This window comes from Python bivittatus, unplaced genomic scaffold (genome assembly GCF_059951505.1).
Source record: "Python bivittatus isolate LINGU-HERP-01145 unplaced genomic scaffold, Pbiv_v1 ctg000850_np1212, whole genome shotgun sequence".
NCBI lineage: Eukaryota > Metazoa > Chordata > Lepidosauria > Squamata > Pythonidae > Python > Python bivittatus.
The window spans coordinates 6,282,790-6,303,234 of NW_028277112.1; the positions used below are offsets into that span (position 1 = coordinate 6,282,790).

Consider the following 20,445-nt stretch of genomic DNA (forward strand, 5'->3'; position numbering starts at 1 on the left):
AGACAGAGAAATGGATACTACTTAAGCTGCTTTTTTGGCCAAACATTAATATAAAGCCAGAAGATTTGGGCCCTAGAATTGTCTGAAAAACAACAGCTTAACTCAATTATTAACTCAGAGAAAATTCTGGATTTTTATGGTTACTGGCTCAGTTTTTAAAGTAGCTTCTTTGTAACTGTTTCAACACTTTATCGAGAAAAAAAGAGATATTACTGTCTGCTTGTTCTCTCTTCAAAGCCAAACAGGACCATTTTGAAGCAATGGAAACTTCCATTTAGAAAAAGAGGAACACATCATAATTATCCACAATAGGTACAGTCGAATATGAGTCACCCACCTCAATAAATCCATCAATGTGCAGCATAAGGGCTTGAGTCCTACTGATGATAAACTGATTGACACAAGCAACTGCATGGGACCTATAAAACGTAATTTAAAAAAAAACCTGTACACATCAATAACTGTAAAAAGTCAAAGGAATAAATTTGTCACTTCTTAGAATTAAACCAAACATCAATCTGTTTGCAAAAGGAAAAAATACCTTGCTATTTAATGCTATGAATAAAGCATGTGTGTATATTGCACATCTGGAGCAGTTTCAGAAATGTCAAAAATATTCTGTATCAGTTACACTAGTTTTATAGTCATACTGTTGTTAAGAGAGCACCTCAAGGATATTAAACTTACTTAGTAGGAGCACAAACTCTGGTTGAATACCTTCTTTTTTGTCAAGTATTTATTGATTTCTAAGGGACAGTAAAATGGTGAGTGCTGTCATCTAAAGTTCAAGAAGCTACCAACTGAGAATATCCAGAACACAAAGTTTAGTCACCTGTCAGGTAAATGTCTCAATATCACATGCCAAAAGAACAACTTGTGGCACATGAACTAAGACAATAATGGAATAACTTTTCCAATTCAGAAAAAACATTTACAGTTAATAGTCAGTTCTAGTCAATAGAAAGGGACTTTTTCACAATGTTTAGAGATCTGAGGAAGCAAAGAATGATGTTCAAAGCCCAAAACCTGGATAAAAATAACAAAGAATATCCAAAGAAAATATCTCTGCTATGCGAAATTCATGGGTTACCAGTGGGTTTTTGAGTGCAATTCAAGGTGCTGACTGCTGTCTATAAATCTCTGCATGGCACAGGTCATGGATATTTGAAGGATCATCTGTCTCCAATTGTCTCTGCCCATCTGGCAAGATCCAACAAGGTAGGCATGCTTCAGGTCCCATCTATTACAAAATGTCATCTTATGGAACCCAGGAACATGCCTTCTCTGTTATGGAGCCTACCTTCTGGAATAGCACTTTCCCCCAAGGTTTGCACACCCCTATCCCTGTCTGTATTCAAAAGAGCCTTTAAGACCCTGCTCTTGTCAGCCCACTATTTAGTTTGAGTTGTGGTTTCCCCCTCCCTGCCTGACCATTTCTATTTGTGCTTTAAATGATTCATATCACTGTTTTCAACCTTTGTAAGCCACCCAGAGTTGTATACAAGTGGATGGTCGCAGAAAACGAACAAATGAATGAATGAATGAATGAATGAATGAATGAATGAATGAATGAATGAATGAATGAATTTCAACAGTACACTCATGTTAACTATATTTAAAATGCTTCCCTACAAATCTTGTGGACATAAATGTTTCAAATAACTGAGTAGGGACGTTCATCTCTTACCTTATTTTTGGACTGCTGTGCTTGAAGAACTGTAGAAACTTAGGGATCATGATATTGAGGGGACGATCTAAAGCATCACTATCTAAGATTTCGGCTGAATCTTCACAAATCTTCTGAAGAGCTCCAAATGCACCCTGCCAGATAAATTTTGTTTTTTTAGATACTTATATAATGACATCAGACACACTATTATTTAAAAAAATTACCTTCTTATCTCAGTGCAGGCTGAATTGCAAATATAGCTGACATTTATTTATTTATTTATTTATTTATTTATTTATTTATTTATTTAAAATATCTGTATGGCCACCCCTCTTAGAACACAATTTTGGGCAGGTGAAAAGAACAATAAAATCAAGAAACAATACCAACCAAAAAACCAAAAAGAAAAAGTACCTCAGTCATCCTCCTTGGATGCCTCCAACAAAATCATCCACAGCCTCCCATCCCCTTACCCTAGTGCCTGAGGGAACAGCAAGCTCTTTAGAGCCTTCCAGAATGCTAAAGGGGTGGGGACTGACAGATCCCCAGTGGAAGGGTGATCCAAAGGGCAGGGGCTGCTACAGAAAAGACATGCTTCCTATGTCTTATTAGATGGCAACATTTAAGGGAAGAGACCTGGAGCATGCCTACCATATCAAACCTGGTGGGGCCAGCAGATACTCTCAGGGAAAAGCAGTCCTGCAAATAACCTGACCCCATGCCATGTAGGGCTTTAAAGGTGACAAGCAGCACCTTAAATTGCACCTGGAAAGAAATTGGGAACCAGTGCAGCTTGTGCAACAGCAGTGTAACATGGGCAAACTGAGAGGTAGCTTACACTGCATGTGCCGCCGTATTCTGGACCAATTGTAGCTTCCAAGTGATCTTCAAGGGCAGCCCCGTGTAGAGCGTGTTGCAACAGCCCAACATCTTATTAAAAAGTACTTTTCCCCCCATAAATATAATCAGAAAGGTCAAACAAGACACTTTTCACAGTAGAGGAAGGAGAGATAAACAGGAATAAAGTAGGTTTTTTCCCCTAATCTAGCATCTAGCTGAGTAAGTCTTTATTTTTAGAATGATATGCTTTCTTTAGTTAAACTAAGATCTCTCCTAACTGCAGAAAATGTCCTGGGAAAGGCAACATTTTCCACTAATCAAACGATGAAGCAATATGTTTTTCTTTAGCATAGATGTTATGATATTTTACAATAATGCAGTGGCATTATTAAATTTTTCTTTTTTATGTTTTGTATCTGCTTGCAATATTGTATATGTTATTTTTTGTAAATCAGTCATTATCTGTAAGTTTAATATATACATTAGATGTTTAGTTTCAACCCTAACTCCCTTTATCATTGTAATTTGTTAAATTTTGTTAAGGTTTTTAGGGCTTTGGGGGAGTCCTTTTTTTCTTTCTTGTTTTATTTTACTTTCTTCATTCTTATTTCTGGTTAGTTTAATCTAGTTATGTTGTATATTTGGTACACTGTTTATATTTTCTAATCTTCTAAAATTAAAAAATAAAGTAAAAAATAAGAAAAGGTTCTAGTAATAATTACTTTGCTTGCTCAAACTCTGCTAGAGGAATAAACTTGTTCCTTCTCAACTGCAGATGAAAGTTTTAGACTTAAAACTGGATTAAGCTAATCACACACGTATCAACACAAGTAGCTCAGATACTATGAATCGTTGATAGGAAAGTATGCCAGGAATATACTTTATGAGAAAACTACTTCCATGTATACATAAAAATATACATTTAGTAAATAATAAAATTCCCTTCATTCTTCCTAATAGCAGAACAACATTTGCAACTGGGATACGCATGCAGAAATACCAGATTTATAAATGTTTGTACTAAACCATTCTGCCAACCCTTTAATAAAGGGTCATGTTACAATAATGTAGCCTCTTGAGAAAATATAATTAGCAGTTCTTCAGATCTCTTTTGCTGGCCTAGGAGTCTCCATAGAAAAAACCCTAATATGCGCAGGGTTTCTGTACAGAGATTATATATAAAGACAATGCATTTCCTGACTCAAAAATTATAACGCAAAAAACTCCCAAAAAACAAAACCATGCCCCATTTCTCCCAAAAGTGTGTTAGACATATGACAGCAGTTTTAGTAATTTAGCTCATGAAATATAATCCTCCCAAATGACAAGTCTGTGACATTCAAAATGACCCAGATAAGGCAGACAATTGTAAGTTAATTTTATATTATTTTATATCATTTGCAGCTACTATGACAAATCATTTACAATTTAACAGACTTTTGCGAAAATGGACACCTCCTCATACCTAGGTTAACTTCCTCTTGCTGGTTCTGCAAACCAAAGGTGTACATTTTTTACAGCTGATAATTAACTTTCAATTTCTTTTCCAAGAAAATCCATAAAGAAACTATTCTATCTATGGTGCTTTTAGACTGTTTCCACTGTTCCCATGCACCAGATTCTGCTGAAGAACATATTTTAGCAATGATTGGCCAGATATTCAGTGTTATTCTTTCAACACCTGAACATTTTTATGAAGAGCTGAAAAATATGAGGTTAGAATCTATTCATTCTGATTTAGAGTTTAATAGCTGAGACAATCAATTCTAATGTTAACATCTACATCATGATAGATGTTAGCCAGTACCAAAATTCTGTATGCCTCTTCATAAAACTGCTTATTCTGGTCTCTTCTCACTGACTGAAACTTGTAGAGGTATTATCTCAGTTTCACGTTGAGTTCTTACTCTATTTCATGTCGATTTGCACAGTACACAATCCACTGAAACACTAAATCAGAGTCAGAAAGGGCCATTTAAACTGTACAGTCCACTTCTGTTCAGTGGAGGAATTTAAAGTATTTGCTCTAGATGGTTCTCTAATCTCCATTTGAACACACCCCGTGATGGGGTACCCACCATCACCAACCAAATAATTGGTTCCAGAGTCAAAATGGTGTTATCAATACAGAATAAAATGGAACTATTACTTCACCAAGTATGGAAAGTACACTTCTGTTGATAAAGCCTAAAACTGCATTTGTTTCTTTTGCAGCCACATACTGCTAACTCATATTTATTTTGGAGTCAACTAGTACTCCCAGAAATGTCTACAAGTCTTATTGCAAAGCTATGTGCAGTGGGGCAAAAAAGTATTTAGTCAGCCACCAATTGTGCAAGTTCTCCCACTTAAAAAGATGAGAGAGGCCTGTAATTTTCATCATAGGTATACCTCAACTATGAGAGACAAAATGAGAAAAAAAAAATCCAGAAAATCACATTGTTTGATTTTTAAAGAATTTATTTGCAAATCATGATGGAAAATAAGTATTTGGTCACCTACAAACAAGCAAGATGTCTGGCTCTCACAGACCTGTAACTACTTCTTTAAGAGGCTCCTCTGTCCTCCACTCGTTACCTGTAGTAATGGCACCTGTTTGACCTTGTTATCAGTATAAAAGACACCTGTCCACAACCTCAAACAGTCACACTCCAAACTCCATTATGGCCAAGACCAAAGAGCTGTTGAAGGACACCAGAAACAAAATTGTAGACTTGCATCAGGCTGGGAAGACTGAATCTGCAATAGGCAAGCAGCTTGGTGTGAAGAAATCAACTGTGGGAGCAATAATTAGAAAATGGAAGACATACAAGACCACTGATAATCTCCCTCGATCTGGGGCTCCACGTAAGATCTCACCCTGTGATAAAAATGGGGTCAAAATGATTGCAAGAATGGTGAGCAAAAATCCCAGAACCACATGGGGGACCTAGTGAATGACCTGCAGAGAGCTGGGACCAAAGTAACAAAGGCTACCATCAGTAACACACTACGCTGCCAGGGACTCAAATCCTGCAGTGCCAGACGTGTCCCCCTGCTTAAGCCAGTACATGTCCGGGCCTGTCTGAAGTTTGCTAGAGAGCATTTGGATGATCCAGAAGAAGATTGGTTTCATCTGACCATATGACATTCTCCCAAAGTAGAATGTTTTGGTCTAAACTCAACTCATTGTGTTTGGAGGAGAGAGAATGCTGAGTTGCATCCAAAGAACACCATACCTACTGTGAAGCATGGGGGTGGAAACATCATGCTTTGGGGCTGTTTTTCTGCAAAGGGACCAGGACGACTGATCCGTGTAAAGGAAAGAATGAATGGGGCCATGTATCGTGAGATTTTGAGTGAACACCTCCTTCCATCAGCAAGGGCGTTGAAGATGAAACGTGGCTGGGTCTTTCAGCATCACAATGATCCCAAACACACCGCCCGGGCAATGAAGGAGTGGCTTCGTAAGAAGCATTTCAAGGTCCTGGAGTGGCCTAGCCAGTCTCCAGATCTCAACCCCATGGAAAACCTTTGGAGGGAGTTGAAAGTCTGTGTTGCCCAGTGACAGCCCCAAAACATCACTGCTCTAGAGGAGATCTGCATGGAGGAATGGGCCAAAATACCAGCAACAGTGTGTGAAAACCTTGTGAAGACTTACAGAAAACGTTTGACCTCTGTCATTGCCAACAAAGGATATATAACAAAGTATTGAGATGAACTTTTGATATTGACCAAATACTTATTTTCCATCATGATTTGCAAATAAATTCTTTAAAAATCAGACAATGTGATTTTCTGGATTTTTCCCCCCATTTTGTCTCTCATAGTTGAGGTATACCTATGATGAAAATTACAGGCCTCTCTCATCTTTTTAAGTGGGAGAACTTGCACAATTGGTGGCTGACTAAATACTTTTTTGCCCCACTTTATATCCCATCCTTTATTTTTGTATTTGATTTATCTTTTCCTAAATGTAGAATTTAGCACTTTTTCTTTATTAAATTTCATTTTTTTACATTCAGGTAATTTCTTTAACCTATACAGATGCCCTGCCCTATCTGTGGGGATTTTAATGTTGATCTTGATTCCCCACTGGCTGCAGAGGAATTTTTTTCTGTCCTGTCATTGTACAGCCTCTCTACCCTTTCCATTGGTCCCACTGATATCCATGGACAGATCACAGAGTTGGTTCTGTCTTCAATGATTATATCCTCACTAGATTTAGTTTTGCCAACATCAAAGCGCACTGTCTCCAGAACATTTGGGATAAGTGAAATCAGCAAGGGATCAGAATGTTCCTTCTTCAAAATCTAGTAAACCAAAACTTCTTTTTGTCCCAGAGAAATATTTTTGTTTGTTTTATTTACACAGTTATCCCTTACTGTAAAGCTTTCAAGTAAAATTTGATTTGGCAGGTTACAGCAATAATGGAATAAATTATCCAATGAAAATCCTAAAATGCTTCTCAGATTACTCTGAAACAGAACTTTAAAAATGACACACCCAAATCAAACTTGCCTAATGTACTCTTTGCTAATACAGTTTATTTTCTCTGATAAGAACTGTTAGAAAGTTAATCAAGAGGTCAGAAACAGCTTAATGATATGTGGAACACTCTGACCTATTTGGGCAGAACTGCCTATGATTTAATTCCCATCAAACATTTCCATTAACTCAGATGGAAGGAAGAGTACACCTCTTCTTTAAAATGAAGAGTAGCACTGCTACTGGAGGAAAAGAGAAATAAGGTTCATTACAGAATCCAAGAAAGTCTTCTCATATCTGCTGAAAAAAGATCACTGGAAAGGACATTTTTAATGAGGAAAAAACCCTAAGATAATATTTTCTAGGAGTTTTTCAAGCACTTGTCTTCTGTCTTTGAGAAAGCAAGTTTGGGAAGTAAGAATTCCTTCTGAAGGATGATATCAAAGATTTTTGTGCAACTATGAGGACTGGCGCATCACTAATATTACAGTATCTCATGATAATATATAATGCTTCTAACTGATGAGTCCAAAGACTAACTCCAACAATTAATGATATTTTAGATTTCTTTTAAGTGCTTTTTAATATCTGATGCTTTCTTTTTACTGCTATTCAAGCTAAATAGATAATTTATGGCAATTTCCAGTTTCATTATCTACTAAAAGTTGTTACTTACATTAAATAAACACAAAATAATAATCACTACATTAAAAGATTTTAAAAATTCCAATCTCTATCTTATTTCAAAGTGTACTATGTGAAAAATGTCAGGTAGAAAAACATAAAAGCAGTAAAAATAATAATAACCACACTGTTGACCTAAAAAACTAGGAAACCATTAGTTGATTATAGCATGTTAGAACAATTTAAAGCTGTCATAATCAAATATAGAGGCATGTTAAATTAGAAAAACAGGCCCTCACCTCACAAGTATTGTAGTCTTCAGAATCAAGCAGGCTACAAAGCTTTGGTAAAAGTTCAGGCCAGTTCTGCAATTCTCCTTTTGAGGCAATGGTTGTAATCAAGATACCTTGAATTTGTTTGAAGGAATTGAAATACAAGTTACTGATAATAAGATGCTTTAATATAACAATGTAACAAATTAATTCATAAATAAGGAAGGCAACAGAAAAAAGATTTAAAAGCTTGTCTCTTTAGGTGACTGAATAAGGTGTGTCTGTGTTTATAGATACATACACACACATATGTTTTTAGACTTAAATATGGACTGATATTCAATCTGGGTAGAAAGCTAATCTGCAGAGGAACGTCCTGGTACTCTTCTCAGTTCTCCTCAAGCCACAAAACATTGCCTTAACACTAGACAAGTAGATGGCATATGTAACTGTATGTATATGGTTAGAATATACACTTAAGGAAGTACTATTGGAAATGGGGGAATCTGCTGAAAGGCTGAAGCTGCAGGCAGTTCTTCCGTGATTTAATACAAAGATCAACTTTCACCCTTCAAATATAAGCAAGACTCCACTTCTACTATCACTAACTATTGGCCACACCAACTGGGGCTGATTTAATATAACAGCATCTGAATCGTCAACAGTTGCCTTTCTCATCTACTGATAAGGCAGACATACTTTGATTCTATATTCTGCAAGTAGAAACCATTACAGCAATTAAATAAACATATAAAGTAACTGCTGCTCATGAAACAGTGATTTTCCTTGCTGTTACTCCCCCATGCATACCCAAATTTGCTCTAAAATACCTCTCATTCTTCCAAAGATTTGGAAATATGTAGGAGGATCTGCTGACATATACAACTGACACAAACATAGGGGAACACTATATTAATTAATTAATTAAATTTGTATAGCCATCCATCTCACAAGAGAGCGACTCTGGGTGGCATACAACACTCAATTAAAAAGAACCAATAAATACATAAAAAACAATCATTAAAACTATAAAAAAACACACAAAACAGGAGACTATGATGTTAACTGTAGTAAGGGAGCCATTGCAAAATCTCCCCAGCCCCCTGGGACTCCCAGACCTGATCACATAGCCAGGTCTTGAGGGACTTGCAGAATGATAAGCAGGATGGGGCTAACCTCACTTCCGGGGGACAGAAAATTCCACAAGGCAGGCACCATGGCAGAGAAGGCCTGCCTCCTGGGACTGGCCAAATGTAATTCCCTGACAGGTGGGACCCACAGCATGCCTTCTCTGCCAGACCTGATGGGACAGGTAGATGTAACCAGGGAGAGGCGGTCCCTCAAATAACCCAGCCCCATGCCATGAAGGAATTTAAAGGTCAAAACCAGCACCTTGAATTGCACCCAGAAGCTAACTGGCAACCAATGCAGTTCGCAGAGCAGAGGTGTAACATATACCCTTCTAGGGGCACACATAACTGCCCACACAATTGCATTTTGCGCCAGCTGAATCTTCCAGATGCTCTTCAATGGCAGTCCCATGTAGAACACTTTACAGAAGTCCAAATGGGGGGTGACTAGGGCATGAGTGACAGTGAGCAGAGCCCCCCGATTCAGGAACAGGCATAACTGGTGCCCAACCCAAAGCTGTGCAAAGGCCCTCCTAGCCATGACTACCATTTGGTCTTCAAGCAGCAGTCATGAGTCCAGGAGGACCCCCAGATTGTGCACTGAGTCTGTCTGGGGCAGTGTAACCCCATCCAGCACCAAAGATGGCATAGTCCTAGAACTGGAAGGCCTCAAAACCCAAAGCCACTCAGTCTTGCCAGGGTTCAGCTGAAACCTATTGTTCCCCATCCAGACCCTCACAGCCCCCAGGTACCAGGATAAGACATTCACAGCATCGCTTAATTCGCCAGGGCAGAGATGTATAATTGGGTATCATCAGTGTACTGATGATACATCACCCCATGGTGATGGATGAGCTCCCCCATGTAGATGTTGATCATGTAGATGTTGAATAGGAGAGGGGAGAGTACCGAACACTGAGGCACCCCATACAGTAGGGGCCGAGGGCAGGATCTCTCCTCCCCAACTACCACCAACTGGAATTGGCTGTGCAGAAAGGAGGCAAACCAGCACAACACTGTGCTGCCCACTCCCAATCCTCTAAGCCAATCCAAAGGGATACCATTGTTGATGGTATCGAAAGCCACAGAGAAGTCAAGTAGGGCAAAGATAGATGCACAGCCTCCATCATGTCCTCACCAGAAATCATCCAAAAGCACAACCAATGCTGTTTCAGTCCCATACCCAGGCCTGAATCCCAATTGAAAGGGATCCAGATAATCTGCTTCATCCAAGGTCTTCCAAAGCTGCTGCGCAACCACCTTCTCAATCACCTTCCCCAAAAAAGGGAGGTTAGATACTGGATGAAAATTGTCTAGCATAGTGGGGTCCAGCGATGGCTTGAGGAGGGCACGACCATAGTCTCCTTAAGAGGTGAAGAAACAACCCCCTCACTCAAGGAAGCATTAACCATCACTAGAACCCACTCACAAGACACCCCCTGGTCCACTTTAACCAGCCAGAAGGGCATGGATCTAAAGACCAGATGGCTGAGCTCACAGCCCTAAGGACCCTGTCCACTTCCTTAGGTCCAACAGGTTCAAACCCTTCCCAGATAACAGGTCAAGACTCCTCCCTAGGCATCTCCACTGGACCTGCAGCAAAGCCAGCGTCCACTCTGAATGAATCAGAGCAAATTTGTCCAAGACATGCTAAGCAAATTCCTCCACCTGCCCCACAAGAGGTTCAGAGAACCTGACCCCCCCCTTACCCAGGAGGGCTCATGTCACCTGAAACAGGCCCATGGGGGGAGGTGTTATCTGCAGACAAGGGACAAACTTGACCAAACATGGGTAAGAGCTACTATTAAGGCCTACCTAGTGGCGGAAAGGGTGGCGAAGCATCATTACTCCTCCACTTTTATTGTGTCTGCAGATATGGAATGGCCTGCTCCCCATCTCCCACCATATTTCCCCATGCTCGTCACCACCATAATACTTCTACCTGCCTCCATCCCATCAACAGCAGCCCCATCTCCATATCCAAGCCCCTCAGTTCCCAAGACCAGGAAGCACCTACTGTCCTCACTAGCCATCCCTGGGAGGGGAAGCCAGGCACCCTGAAGCATTTTAGCTTTACCAGCTTTCAGCACCTTCAAGGTACCTAGCGACCACCTCCCCACTTCACTGTAAGACAGTCACACACAGAAACATTCACGGGCACTCTTCCCCTGCTGCTCCCACAGGCAGGTAGAGGGCATCCTTCCCATTCACCCTCCATCAATTCCTCCTCTGACTGTCACCCAGAGGAAGGAACCCACACATTCACACACTTTCACACCCCACTAACATCCAAGGTACCCCCACCCTGCTGCTCCCACCAACTGGTGGAGGCTCCCATCCCATTTACCCTCTCCCCACCAAATCTACCCCCGGCTCTCACCCAGAGGAAGGGAAAAAAACGAAAGGATCAATTCACAATTCACAGTGGGAAATCCACAGTCCAATTCTCAAGCACTTCACTATTAAATAGGAGCCACGGGGGGGGGGGGTCCACAGTAGTCTGCCACACTATTGCAACCCCCACCCTGCCCAGCCACTGCTCGCACCTCCAAATCCCCAGAATCCAACAGCAAGGCAGATGGTAAAAAGATGGTAAGAAAGAGGGCTGTTTTGGACTTCTGGGGAAGCAATGGTGGACTGAAGTTGTAGAGCCAACAGCTGTGGCGAAAAGAGGAGCTGATGAATGGATCAGATCCTCAGAACTCTTCTCCAGATCAAGGAGAAGACTAGGTTCACCCACAAGTTTGCTTCATACAGAGGCTCCTCTAAAAGACACTATAAAATAGCCATCTCTGGCACGTTTGAGAGTTCTGGGAGCCAGGGGGAAATCATCCTGCCAAAGCTGTGATTCAGTGCCTTCAAACGGAAACTGGGTTCTTCTACTTCCTTTCTTAACCAACTTAGGAAATTGCTTGTTATTGATTTTTTGGATGTTAAGAACCTTCTGAAGGGCAAGTTTCATTGCACTAGGAGAGATTCCTTCTATCCTGGATGAAAGAAGTTTCATGTAAGTTTAACAATTAAAAAGAAAAAAATTAGTTTTTGGAAAACAGCAAAAGGGGGAGTAGAATGCTAATTTTGGAAAGTTTTGGAAAGTTAAGGGGCCAGATGGACTTGAAAGAATATTTCCTGTGAGTTGTTTAAAATCTTATAAAAGTATATATGTGTATTTTGAAATTAACTCTATGAAATCCTCCTGTGGAAAAGTTTTGCTGATTGGAAAATAAACAAATCATAAGAGGGGACTTTGAAGGTTGACTAGAGGGAACCAGAGAGAACTAAGGATTATAATTAAAGGAGAAGAGACCTATTAATACAATGGAGCAATATTACTTGACTATAGAAGAAATTAAAGCAGTTTGGGAACAATGTACTCAGAAATACCTTCAAGATTGTCTGCCACTATAAAAATGGATCTAACAAAGGCTACAGAAGAGGAACAGACTACTGGACAAAATGAGACTGAGGCTCATTTGAATGTGGATTTGAAAATGGATTTTTTTAAAACGCCCGACTACAAGAGTGATATGGGAAAAGATGCTATGGATTTGAAAATGGATTTTAAAATGACAGACTATAAGAGTGATATGGAAAAAGATGCCACAATGGATTTACAAATGAAACTGGCTGATGTCTTAATAACTAAAGGGGACATACAAATAATAAATCAGAAGAGTAACTTGGATAGCCTTATCTTAGATTTACAAAAGGAATGTCTTAAACTGTTAAGCTGTTCCTGAGAGGATACAAAAAGTGATAAGAAATCAATTTGTGGGACATTTTTTGACAGGATTAAAGATTACGCTTTTTAAAAGTAAACAAAAGGAATACAAAGTGGACTTATTTGACCAGGGTTAAAATATATATGTTGTGGTTTCTGATAACTATTAATGGATTTTTTTTTTAACCAAGACTGAATAACAAGGCTTTAAAGATTTGTTTATAAACGGGGAGAGATTTCTTTTGCTTTATTTCTCAGAGAAAGTGTTAAGTTAGAATACAAAATGAATTCATTTGATTAAGGTTAATCTATATATGTTATTATTTCTGATAGCTCTTAATGGACTTTTGCCGATTAGGACTGAATGATGAGTTTTTACAATTTGTTTATTGGTAAGAAATGAGATATGGGAAGAGATTTTTTTTTTATTGTAATACCAGAAAAGGAGTTAAGTTACTAGAGTTGTTCATACTTGTCTAGAGGGAGGGGGAGCCATTTCTTCATATAACTTTTAAAATTTTTTCCTTATTTTGTTTTTTTCTTTCTCTTTGCACTTTTCTTTTTATATTTTTCTTAGCTTGTATTAGTCTTTTATCTTTGTATCTGTAAACTTTAATAAAATAAAAAGAAAGAGGGCTCTCTCCCCAACACTGCTGAGCTATGAAACACGATTACTATGGCAGGCAAACAGATAGAAACAGCCCAAGCGGTCCTCCAGAGCAGCCCAAACAGGTCCTTCCAGCAGCAAAAACAGCCAAGCCAGACCAGAATATGCCAAGACAGTCCAAAATGCTGCCACCAAATTCAAAAAAGCCGCCAAGTTCGCAAATGCGGCAAACGCGGCCAGAGCAGCAAATGCAGTCAGGGCAGTAGGCATGGCCAGCGCCACAAGACAGCAAGCACCGCCATCCTCCAACACAGTCCTCCAGCCAAAACAGTCCAAATTGCCCCAAGCAGTCCAGCTTCAAAGTCCCTCCACCCAGACACAGCATACCACATACATAAAATCACAAGGACAGCGGCTCCATAGCTTCCACTCTCTCCACCATCTTAACTGGAAACATTTAAGGCAAGAGCAGAGAACATAAGGCTTCCAGGTATTACTGAACTAAAACTTCCTTATTATCAATGATGCTAGCTGTGACCAGAACTTAGGAACATCTGGAGGACTCCTGGTTCCCTACCCCTGAGCTAAGGTATCCAGAAATATACCAATTTGAAATATTACAAAGAAAAAAAAAAGGATTTTGCATTAAAACCACCAGAAGAATCCTAAGGTGACTACATTAAAGCTGGGCTTTGAATATATGTTTGTAATAAGTCCTTTCCTATGTTTTGACCATGTTCCTTTCAAGACCCTTCTATGTTCAGATCATATGCCCTTCAAGAAGAACAATGATCATGTGTCAAGTAAAGCCAAAGAAATAAGTCAACTTTTTTAGACTGAAGATATTTTAAGATTAAAAGTAGATATTCTTTCTGCTAATAGGCATTAGGGAATTCATATTATCATATTATCCTACATCTAAAGGAGCTAAAATAATCATCCGCATTTTTATCATGAAACAAATTAAAAGCAGAAGACTTAAAATAAATTTATTGGAAATATATATTAAATAAAAGTATGATGAAATGTATCAACTGATATACTCATAGCAACCTAATATTCATATATCTGAACCAATCAATTACCAAAACAATTATTTTTGAAGAAAAGAAAAAGACCTAGCATTTTAGAATAGCACACTCAAAAAATGTAATACTTATTTACAAGGTATTCAGCATAAAGAAACAGAATATAAATAAATATTCATGACTCACCCACAGTGGCTCTGATTAGTGGAGAGGAATCACCAATATTGTTTAAGCACTCAGTTTTAATGAAGTCAGTTACTCCATTAGGAAAGTTGTGAAAGTGAGCTTTGACATTATTCTTCAAAATGAGACCACTCAGTGATCTTGTTGGTTCATCTGTAATAAGTTTTAAAGAAAGTCATTTAGGCTATAATCTTCCATATATCTACTTGGGAGCAAGCCCAACTGAAATCATGAAATCATTATGAAATAATGCAGACTTGCACTATTTAATATTACAGTACAATATTAAATTGTATGACTCCATTGACATATTATAGCTTGCCAGTATCTCCCAAGGCAGTGTTAATGGAGGACCTAGCAGGAAGTTTAACTTGTGACCTCTGAGATTATTTTATCAATAAAAGCAAGTTAGAAAATATTTCTTTAAATAAAACAAAACACTGTGGTCTTGCAATGCACCTTCTGATATATCAAGATATTCTGTGACAGCACCCACGCTACCAAGCACATACATCCAGTTTTTCTGTTGCAGTTTTCACTAAAGAATGGATATCCTTTTACTATAGTATCACCTAAAAAACAATGCACTATTTAGAATTTGAGATGTAAAAACATTTCAAGCTTGAAAGGAATTGTTCCACTCTTGCCAGAAATGTTCAACACTACTGTATTTCAACCTTTCCAGATGCAGCTGAAGTTCCAGATGTTTCTAGAATGGTTGCAATAGCATCAATACTCTTCCAGTAGCCAGAATAGCTGTTTCACACTCCAACAGTTTCAAAATCAAGACACTGTGTACAATATTACACTAAATTTTTTAAAGTACAATGAAATTTCAATTTATCAGATCTTGATGCACCATCTTCAAATGGAATGAACTGTTTTTTGACTGATTTACTTCATTTGGATAATGACATCATTATGTAAATGACTTCAGATTCATTATACAAATTATGTAAACTGACGCAAATGACATCATTCGCATAATGGCATTACCAAGTGATATGAATGGCAGCAGGTAAGTTTAATTTAATGTAATTTAATATACATTTAATCCAATTTAATGTATATGAAAGGTTTGTTATATATCTAATAAATTAAATACATTTGTTAATAATGTATAGCCATTCCCTTACAGAATATTAGTTTGGATCTTCCCTTGATCTGCAAATTTATCCTAAAGCCTAATGATATCTTAATTTGTTAGCCTATCATAGTGTACAGAACAGTAAATGAATGCTGTCTTCAATAATACAAAAAGTGAGGGAAACTGGTGTTTTATTGTAATAAAGTCCATCTGAAAGAGGAAGTTGTTTTAAGAATAGAAATGAAGCATTTTTAAGGAGAACATAAACCATGACACACTTTGCAATTTGAATTATACTTTTTATTAAGAAAAAAATAGATTTCCCCCCCAAATAAATTATTCAGCTTAATCTCAACAAAAAATTCTTCTAATTGTATTTTGGACAGCCTAAGCAAAATAGACTTATTTTGGAAAATGTTCAAGATCTGGACAGATTCAGGCTGCAATTATATAAACAATTCCATCATCATCATCATCATCATCATCATCTTCATCATCCAAAACCACATCCCATTAAAATCCACTTTCTTGTATAATATGCATAACAGGACAATATGGTTTTGGATCATATCTAGGGCTTTAGAACACCTTAGGAAAAATATACTATATGCTGAACAGGAATATGCATAAAAGATTAATTTTTTAAGAAAGTAGAACATAATGCACCCTATTCAGCGTTAAATTACAGTGAACTAAACAATGAAAAATAGGCATAAATTAATCAACTAACAGTGATGACTTATGCACAAAAAGATACCAGAAAGATAGAATGCTTTGGCATACCATTTTAAAGATACTGTAGTCAGTATGCTACTATAGTATGTCAAAATATGCAAGGGTTTGCTAGCACAATTTTAATATTATAACAAAAGTATTATTAGAATTTTTCTTGATGCTGCCCAATACATTCATTGTATTATTCCAAACAGATTTACTTGAAAAGAAATTCCATATATTTCTGAGCAATTGTTCTTGTACACAAAATAAGGAAGAAATATTTTAGTGGAATCTAGCCTAAACAATCTATGAAGTCTTGGTGAGTAAAGTATCCAGAAACCTTTGAAATTCTGGCCTAATTTATTTAGCTCTGTAATTACTTAATACAAGTAGTATAAGACTCACCTTCAGTTTTTAGCTTTGTAAGAACAAATATCAGGTAGTTGTTGAAGTCTGGATACTGATTGAGTTGTTCCAGTTTCTAAAGTAGATTATTTTGTTAAAGGCTATTTCATGTAAGATATGAAATACTGCAAAATTGTATTAAATGCAAGTGAAACAGATTTAAATTATTTTTTAAAATATCATTGCTGGAAGTTCAACAATCTACCAACTAAGTTTAATCAGGACCACAATTGTTACAAAGAACACATATCTCATATATTCTTACTTGCTAATTATTGGGATTTTTTAATCACAAAACTTTAATTAAAAATACTAGAAATAGCAGAGCTCCAAGCAGAATGCACAAAGGATTCTGCCTCTTCTTTTTCCTATGAAGATCCATCTTTATAATTATCCATTTGTTGGTTATGCTTATATCCCACTTTGCCTTCAGGACTTCAAGGTAACGTATGTAACTCTTCTTCTTCCCATTTTTCCCTGCAATAACAATCCTCTGAGGCAGGTTGGACTGAGAGAGTGACTAGCCCAAAATCATCCAGTGAGCTTCCATGGCTCAGACTAGACTAGAACCAGGGTCTCCCCAGTGACAAACCAACACCTTAACCACTACAGCACACTGGCTCTCTCATGTAGCACTGTTCTATATTGGACACACATGAAATGCATCCCAGTTACCTCTCCCACTTAAGATGGCAGACATAGTCAGGGAACATTCAAACAGAATGAGTTTTAAAGAAATAACATCAATCTATCTGCTACAGACTAGACCACTGGCACAACAGCATTGGAAGAAAACTTCCACCTTCACCCTTATTTTCAAAGGTTATGTAGAATGTTATTACCTTTTAAGGTAGTTATGTGTGACAGACCGATCCTCAATTGTCTCCTGGTATAGACACTGGTAAGGCTTGAGGAGCTTCATAATTATGTTAATAAAGTTTATACTTGTTGACATTCCATGATGCTCATATGCTTAATTATCTTATAGCACCGCTTTATGTACACCTATTCGAAAGTCAGATTCAATGCAATTTAAGTTTTTTGCAGGCAGATATTTGCAACATTAAGCTGCAATCTGCTTGTATTATTACAGCTGTATTCAGCAAGGCTAGGCTAATGTCTAAAATTGCAATCTGAAACAGGGAGCAAGTTAGAATCTTTAATGCAAATTCCAACTTGGTAAAATGCTGTGCTAATTCAAATGTTGCGATTCTATACACACAGAGATGTAAATTCAAGTGAAGCTACTTTGGAGCAAACATCTATCAGTACATATATTATTACAGTATTTTGTGTATCTTGTCACCAGAAGGAAAAGGTATTACTACTTTCTCTTCTTACAAAACAGCAGTTGAGCATATTACACAATAGAATATCAAAATCAAAAGTCTCTTTAAAAATACAGATTGGGTTTAAATACTGCACTGCCATGGTTTGTATAACCATGGTTTATTGAACTACAAATGACTGAGCGATATACTTTAGATTACAAAATATAACAAATTCCTATAATATGCTAAGCCAAAACCAAGCAAATCATAATATGGCTTACTACAGTGTGTAAATCCACCCTGACGGTAAGGAACAGATAAAACATACTTCATGACAGTAAGCTGCAGACAGTAAGACGTAATTTTTCCATTGACAAGCAACTCAGAACACAGAAGTACGCCAAACAAAAGAGAGAAAAGCAGCCTAGCAATCAAGCTGGAATCAAGACAACTCTACCATAACACTCTGAGGTCTGTTTTTTAGCAAGAGAAAGTATCCTGACAGAAGATTGCTTGTGAGCATGGTCTGTTATATGGCTTATCAGGACCTCTCTATATTAAATAATCAAAGGATAGAATATGCTTTTTCAACATATCTGACAGTCATATATTTTTGGTGTTTTTTTTTGAACAGGGGACACACTAGATATAACACATTCCAAGCTATTTCTAGAATAGTTAATTTTCCTTACCATCTTAGTTTTAAGAAACTATATAGAAGGGAGCTTCTTACATAGTTTTGCTACTTAAAAATGTGCATATTACTGTCATGCAAACACAAAATTTAAAATTCATTGAATAAAACAAAACTACGTTAAAACAAAAATGGCTATAGCAGCAAAGGTTTTCAAAGTATTATAAAACTCAGGAAGTATAAAGCTGCCAAGGAAAATTCAACAATTCCTTTTCAGGATACATGCTGCAATGATCAAATTTAAAAAAGTAAGAACATAGTACTTTACCCAACAGGAAAATCTACTAGCTATGTTGCACTTTAGATGAACTAAAACAATTGTCTCATTTAGGAAACCTAAGAATTATTTGCCAAGACAGTTTTCTTGGCAAGGTTTTTCAGAAGTGGTTTGCCATTTCCTCCTTCCTAGGGCTGAGAGAAAGTGACTGGCCCAAGGTCACCCAGCTGGCTTTGTGCCTAGACGGGACTAGAACTCAGTCTCCCTGTTTCTAGCCTGATGCCTTAACCACTACACCAAACTGGCTCTCATTCCCAAGAACAGCCTGTGGAATAAACACCAGAGAAGGAAAAATGGCTAATAGTTGTACCAAACAATATGGGAGCCTGACTACAAGGTATTTTTTATACTTCCTTTGTTTGTTTTGAATTTTCCTGCCAATTCACTATCTCATATTTACATTCAAATGTAATGTAAATGTACATTTCATTTTAAACTACTTCTTTAGGATGTGAGATTATTCAAATGTAATTTCATTTAGCAGGAGTAAAACAGAGTTTGATAACTGAAAATCCAAAGATGCCCTACTTAGCATTAATTCTTTTTAAAATTAAACTACCTGCCTTAAAAAAAATGCATGCACAAACAATGCACCAAAGGTATAATTACTGATATAGAAGAGGCATTTACATCTAGTTTGTACCCAAATCTGTACCCCAGGGATAAGTAAAAACATTTATTTTAGATCCTAAAATTCTGCATACACAGGCACACTCACTACAGCATGCACCCACATATAAAAATTGCATGTCTGAAAAAAAATAACAGTAAGCATCATTGATTTGAATACTTTTAGTGCTTATCAATGATAAAACACTATGTGTAGTTTACAACTATTTCCCTTATACAGAAACTTAACACTTTAATCACTTCTCTACCGCCTTCAAAGAGTCAATGCACCAAAAGGAAAACAAAGAATTAAAAATCTATAAAATTCGTATCTTATTATTTTCCTTCTCCTGAAGGTGATCCACTATGAAATTACAGGCCAACAAGAAGCTCCTTAGGTGGCCAAGAATGATCAGCTTCCTGTACATTAAAACGTCCCAACGGAAAGAGGCACCTAAAGGTACAAAGACTTATTCTGCCGGGTTTCTAAATTATCGACAAGGATCATTCGAGAGAAAAGGAGCCGGTTGGAATTTTCCGAAAGGAATTTAATGGCACAGATGGTCGGATCTGCCGCTCCACAAGACCAGCCCGAGACACAGGCCAAGAGACAGGGGCCGAGAGCGAGCCTGGGAAAAGGACCGACACCGGAGCTGCTAAAGGCGGGCCAAGCTTTGAAAAGAAAAACGGGGTTTGGCGCCAGGCTTGCAACAGGTGCCGGGCCTGGGCGCAGGGAGGGGGAGGCAGGAGCGGAGCAGAACGGACGCCGCCGCCTACAGGCTCCCTTCGCGATTCAAAGCCCGCGCCAGGCCAGGCGGGGGCTGGGCCTGGCTCACCGCTACGG

General features: G+C 37.9%; 1 protein-coding gene across 1 annotated transcript in view; it reads right to left on the reverse strand.

The window, feature by feature from the left end:
• Positions 1-20,445, reverse strand: part of TNPO1 (transportin 1) — a 58,024-nt gene that overhangs the window by 36,317 nt on the left and 1,262 nt on the right. Inside the window, exons 3-7 of the mRNA XM_007438202.3 lie at positions 16,751-16,826; positions 14,545-14,694; positions 7,900-8,006; positions 1,688-1,821; positions 338-419 (exon numbers count right to left, since the gene is read on the reverse strand). Of these exons, the coding sequence (XP_007438264.1) occupies positions 338-419; positions 1,688-1,821; positions 7,900-8,006; positions 14,545-14,694; positions 16,751-16,826 (549 nt within the window). The remainder of the gene's footprint in view (positions 1-337; positions 420-1,687; positions 1,822-7,899; positions 8,007-14,544; positions 14,695-16,750; positions 16,827-20,445) is intronic.